The sequence below is a fragment of the Anneissia japonica genome, unplaced genomic scaffold (assembly GCF_011630105.1).
Source record: "Anneissia japonica isolate Jap-2015-1 unplaced genomic scaffold, ASM1163010v1 scaffold315_len769609_cov171, whole genome shotgun sequence".
Taxonomy (NCBI): Eukaryota; Metazoa; Echinodermata; class Crinoidea; order Comatulida; family Comatulidae; genus Anneissia; species Anneissia japonica.
In genome coordinates, this window is record NW_022758691.1 from 182,290 (window position 1) to 188,899 (window position 6,610).

Below are 6,610 nucleotides of genomic sequence, written 5' to 3' on the forward strand. Positions count from 1 at the left end.
CCATTGTCTGAGATCATACTGTAGGAACACCTGCAATGACCTTTGAAGGCAAGGTCAAATGACAGACATGTCATACCACAAACTACAGCTTCACCACAAACTGCCTAGCAACCAACACCTTGCACAAAACCACAGCAGACTGTAAACACCACTTTTTCATACTCACCTCCTCCACCTACACAACCACAGAATTGAGGAAATCGTCTGTTTGTGGGAATATCTATTACATTCATGTGTTTTAGCTTTCAGTTTTCATTTTATACTTTCATAAAGTCTTCCTTATCATCATCAATTAGTCACCATCTGATTGACCACAAATCAGGGAGTCGAGATGGCATACAAATGCATTCAATGAGACACAACCATGGTCCAACCTTATATCTTTAATGAATTAACTTTTACCTTCTCAAGATGCTTTAAACAAGTATTTAAATAAATCATTTACTGTAATCGAAAATGTGACATATATAGAAACTGCTATTTAGTGATATTATAAATTCACAAAGATACAAAATTAGTAGCACCAAACTGTGTAGGCAATACAATTTTTTTATAACACCACAAGAACACTGAGGCTGAAATTTACGCAAAAAAATAAGGTAAGGTAAAATGCCAAATGAAGTTTTTACTTCTAAAAAATGAAATACCAACATATCTTAGTTGTACCTTATGTGCAGTGGGTCTGACTATGTAATACCCTCTATAATAAAGTACAGTAATATATAGTACTGCTATAAAAAATTAATTTTGTATCTTAGAAAAGTGTGTAAAATAAGAACACTTTGAGTCTGAAATTGGCCAAGAAATAAGAACATCATCAAATGAAAGAATATCAATTAAAACGATTTTAAATAGATTTAAGCTCTATCAAATTTTATGTGACAAATAAATGTAATATGCCCATATTTAGGTGTAATATGACATTATCATGGCCATACATGAGCACACACAAATTTGTTTCATAAAATTTGATGAACAGAGCTTCAAAAGGATTGACTCACAGTATTTGAACACCAGGCACACTCAGGATCAACCTGAATACATTCTGAACATGTCTTGGCTTGTTGACAAACTGAACCTAAATTAAAATAAAAATATGATTTTTGATTCCATGATTCCAAAAAAGGTACTGTAATAATAATAATAATAATAATAATAATAATAATATGTGCAAGAAAATTAGTGCCATGTGGTAATTACACTTTATTGTTTCTGTCAATAAATTATTCAATGAGTGAGAGCAGCTTAGCTCAGTTGGCTAATCTGGATGTAGCCAATGTGTGTGCGTTGAACCGTGGAGATTTCTAGGTCCCCAGTACAATTCCCATCGCTGCTCCTTGTGTTTCAGCTAGAGGGCTGAAATACAAGTTACAATTGCGCACTGTCTTTCAGATGAGACGTTTAAGCCGTTGGTCCCGTGTACATTTATGGCCCACGTGCACGTTAAAGAACACAGTACACTCTTTGGGAAAGAAAAGGGGATTGTCTCCCGGTGTACTTTACATGGAACCATACTAATAAATTAGAAAAATTCTTATGACTGTCCATTTAAATGATCTTCAATGGGTCTCATCTAATCACATTTAGTCCCCACTGACATATCCTGAAAAGTGAACAACAAGTTTATCACCTTATTTTCAACTTACTTTGTGCTGTTGTTACTGACAAAATGCTGACTACAATGGAAACCAGAAATAATTTATATATGTACATGTCTACAAAAAGAAAAATAGAAGAAATTTTTAGAATTATATTATAAAAAGCTGTAACTGTAAGTAATAGTTGGTATACATCAATCTATTAATTATCTTAAATGGCCTGCCGCTGCATTTTATGATATCTCTTTGCAAAAAAAATTTTTGGTGAAAATAAAAACAAAGGTGGGCTTCGAGAGGAGCACAAGCAATGAATTTTGACTAGAGACACCGGCTCCTCTACTTCCCCATGTGAGAGCGGGCATAAATTGCACTGCTCATAATCAGTATAAGTTGTAGTATGCTTATTTGTTTCCCACCACGAATAGACAATGTAATTTGTGTTAGTTTGTAAAAATCATAAATTTCATTTTTTTTTTATTTCATTGTTAAGAAAAACAAGAAGAATTATACATCAACATGATAGGACATACCAAAAAAGTAAAATTAATTACTGTCAGGCGGCTCTAAAAAAAAGTTCATAAAATTTAAAAAAATTAAAATAAAAAAAAATTAAAAAAATTAAAAAAAATTAAGAATGTATATTTTAGATTACTGTAACGTAGCCAGCTCTTTCACTCATAAATTATTTAAATAAATTTACATGGAATAAATTAATATTGAAAAGTAAATGTCCTTTAACCTCAGTACAGTATAGGGACATAATCCCAAATTCTTGGAAAATCATTAAACACAGAAATTAATATATTTTTTGGTTGTCAGGCACTATTGTGTTCCTTAACACACAAAATTCCAAATCGGTAAGAAAAATAGCACATATTGAAACATGTTTTTTACGACCTAACACAAACATACTTTGATTCATCATCATGATCATCATCTTCCGGCACTGTGCATAACCTCTTTTTAATAGGTGTTGTGTGGCGGTGTGAGCAATGAATTGCAGAGAATGATAATGTAAAGAAGTATGATAACCGGGGACAAAATAAAAATATTCTAGAGCAGTCACTCCATACTAAGAGTGCTTACCCCCGGCCTGTGTCTGGATACCAAGCAAATACGCAGGCCGTGTGTGGGTGATTCCATTATTTTTTTTTTATACATGAGGGTAAATTTCAAGGAAAAAAATTGAATTTTGGTGACCCTGACCTTGTCCTTTGACCTTCTCTCCCAAAATTAAACATTTTTCTTTAAATTATTATGTACCATTCGACTAAAATTGCATAATGGTCTATTCCTTAGTTTTTTTGTAATCTTGCAAACAGACAGAGAGACAGGGGTGAAAAAAGTACACACCCAGCAAACACAAAACGTTCTTATAACATTCGCGAACGTTGTGGTTTGGTATGTCAAAAGATAACGTTCACACAAAATTGTAAGCATGTTCAAACGTTGTGATGTTGTGAAATAGTTCTACAAAATAACATTTTTATTACCAAACTGAAACGTTATTATAATGTTCTTATTTATACATAATATTGTTAGCTGAGTAACTTCCTTTGCGGAGAAGCCGATACATTTTTTTCCATACATATTTTGAGTCTTGATTAGAGGAGATTGATGGTGGGATATGGCACATCACCCAACAAGGGACCAATCAGCAAGAGTGTGTTTTTGACAGTGGCGTAGCTTGGGGGGTCAAGGGTGGGCACGTGCCACGGGCACCGGGTTTGCGGGGTGCTGAAATGGGAGAATGAGAAAAAAAAAATAAGCACATTTTAGAAAAACATGACGAAATTGATGTATGTCGTCAGGCATGAATATTTTCCAGTTACAGTAAATAAGAATGTGAATGTAGTTGTTTTTATTTAAATCATGTTGACAGTAGCTATTTCAATCGCTAGTTGTGAGTGCTCATTCAGCAAGCTAAAGTTCATTCTGCCGTATCTCGCAGCCAAGATGGGACAAGCGAGACTATCTGCTTTGGCACTCCTTAGTATTGAACGCGATGAAGCTGACAACATTAACTTTGATCATGTTATTAACTTATTTGCTGATGCAAATGCATGCAAAATGCATTTGCGAATTTAAACAATGTTATTAATTCAGCAACTTACAAGACTCTACTATAAAATAAATTCAGAGAATAAGAATACTAAGCTGTATGCGATAAATACAACAGCCTTACAACTTAGGATAATGGTAAAGTTGCATACAAAGTTGCAAACATCGTAATGCAGTTTCAATAGTAAGAAAGAACCTACTATCTATAAAAGATTGATAATATAGTTATACAGGTTTAAATAAAATCTTATTCAGACAGTATGCTTATTTTTCAGTGCATGGTACGGATATATGCTTAAAAGCCTATACAACCAATATCTATTTATTTCACAATATTATAATTAAAATTAAGGGGGCGCAATTTTCTACTCTTTCCCTGGGTGCCAAAACCCCTAGCTACGCCACTGGTTTTTGATGAGGTGCTGCCTTTTTTTTTTTTTTTTTAATGGATTAGAGGACTCCTTTTTTTTTAATGGATTAAAGGACTCCTATCCAAAACATTTGAACTCAGTTTTATCGTCTGACCTATTTTGATTATCACATTTTAAAATATAGCTTTATTACTACTGTACTGTTACTGTTACTTGATTTTAGATAAGCCTATTTGCACTTTTTTTCAACACAATCTTCAATTAAACTTTAATTTCTTTAATCTCATAAAGTGGATGTTCACAGTCTGAGTATACTGATGTACTTTGGAATTTCAGAGTTCGGGCCTACTCACCGTGAATTTGTGGTTATGGAGTAGCTAAAGAAGAATCAGCAATGTCAATGATGATTGTAATCAAAATAGTAACTAACTGTATGTACTTATACCAAGTTGGCCTACACAGTGTAGCCTACAGTAGGCCTAGTACGTAGGAGGAAGGCCTGGTATTCGCCTGGTACACTTGAACAGTACGAAATACAAGTTGCAACATTCTCTAAACAATCCAAAATTTAAAACATAATTGATTACTTACTTTTCAGCTCGTCTTTGGTTTGATAATACTACAATAAAATCCAAAAAAAATGGAATATAATAACGAAGAAAAATGTTCTCTCAGCGTACGTAGACTTCCGTCTTGCTCTTGTCCAACTTTCCTACTGCGTTTGTAGGTGTCAACATTATACTCTTTGGTGTCAAGTAAGTTCATAAGTAAAGTTCAACTAGCGATACATGTTTGGTGGCGCCATACTAATTTCTGTCAAGCACTTACAGTAAAAACCACTTTTTTTTCAGAAATAGGCCTATAATAATAAAATAATAAAAATACATACTTATATTGCACTATCGATTTCAAAGGACGTCTAAAGGCTGGCTGAGGATGCTATTTCTACAGTATATTCCGCTCTACGCTTATTTCGGTATCGCGAGGAACCTAGGCCTACAGTTTTTTTTTTAGGTTTTATATCGGGAGGACCTGACAACTTTGTGTAAACAAAAACAAATTTGTCGGAACTCATCATCATTTTCATCATCATCATCATATGAATTTATTTTTATTTTTGGCCAATGCCCTACAACCCGGGTATTCAACCTGTCTCTTATACACATCTGAGGCCAGTTCCAATCTGTTGAGACCAGCTGCGGGCCGACATAAATTGTGTACTTCCATTTTGTCTATGTTGGCCCCCACCCATTTTCATTTATAGTGGTGGATTCGAAATGGAATGGGCCAGGGAAGAAAATGAACCACCTCAGCTCCACCATGGTTGGGGCTGAGGTGCATAAAATTATGATTATGGCACCGCTAGATGGTCGCAAATGGCACTCTCAGAATTATATCTGAATATACTTTTCATTTCTTTTCTTCTCCATTTTAAGTTTTTTTTTTTTTTTTTTTTTTTTTTTTTTTTGGAGAGATAAAAAAAAACAAAAACAAAAACAAAAAAAAACTTGCACTCCGAGGTTTCCTACCCTGCCACTAGAAATGACCCCACCACAAAAATATCCACTCACCAGTGGTTGGGGTTGAGGTGAGCAATACCTCTAGATTCCTGGAAATGGCACTTTCAAAAATTAGTTTTGGCAAAGCAGTGTTTTCAACAGAATACATGCCCCGTAGATCTGAAAAAAATGAGTTAGGGAGAGTGGAATGTTAGAAGCAATCCACATAGCCAGATATCCTAATGAATCCCTTCTGGTCACCCTAAGCCCTGTTGACACTTGATTTTACTCCTTGTATACAAATGGCGGCCATTTTGAAAAATGGCCGCCAAATTAATCTAAAATGTGCATACAATTGAAACTGAATAAGCTACAGATATGATTTTGGTGTCTAAACTCATAATTTCTAGACAGGCAACAAACTAGACATATAAAAACTAATGTCACTCAAGCCAAAAAATAGGTGTTTATTTGTTTAAAAATAATCGCAAAATATACTTACTTAAAATGTACATAAAATAAGAACGATTATATAAGCTAGTTTTCTATGTAATCCAGATAGATTTTTGAGCAAAAATAGATTTTATTGACTAATTTTATCATTTTTACTGCGCTGAATTCAAAAAAGTTAGGTGCCATTTTTTTCCCAAAATCATCGGCCGCCATTTTGAATTTCAAGGTGGCTGACGCACCTGATTAGATTTTTTTCGGGCTTTTGGCATGTTATTATTTGTATATTTCAGGAACGGATTCCGTAAAATATTTATGTTAAAATTACTTCTGTGTTTATTATAATTTTGTCTAAAGATTGACTGGTTCGACTATATAGCTAAGTCAGTGTAAAACTGAAAAATACTCAGATTTTGGATTCATTTTTCGAATACTTAACCCTCTTTAACCCTAAAATGACTTAGTTTATTATAATCCTTAGTCATTTATTAATTAATATCTGTTAAAATTAGAATGGGCGAATTTAGGCCAATTTATGAAAATTGAAGTTGAAATATACTATACTTTTATAGGTCATGTAAATGTTCCATTAAATTCGAAACTTTTCTTGGTGGAAAATATTAATATGTTT

General features: G+C 33.6%; 1 protein-coding gene across 1 annotated transcript in view; it reads right to left on the reverse strand.

The window, feature by feature from the left end:
• Window positions 1-4,771, reverse strand: part of LOC117125344 (integrin beta-1-like) — a gene marked incomplete in the record, with an annotated part of 37,175 nt that extends 32,404 nt beyond the window's left edge. The window contains 3 exon segments of the mRNA XM_033271820.1: window positions 1,002-1,078; window positions 1,647-1,715; window positions 4,622-4,771. Of these exon segments, the coding sequence (XP_033127711.1) occupies window positions 1,002-1,078; window positions 1,647-1,713 (144 nt within the window).
• Between the last annotated feature and the right edge of the window lie 1,839 nt (window positions 4,772-6,610).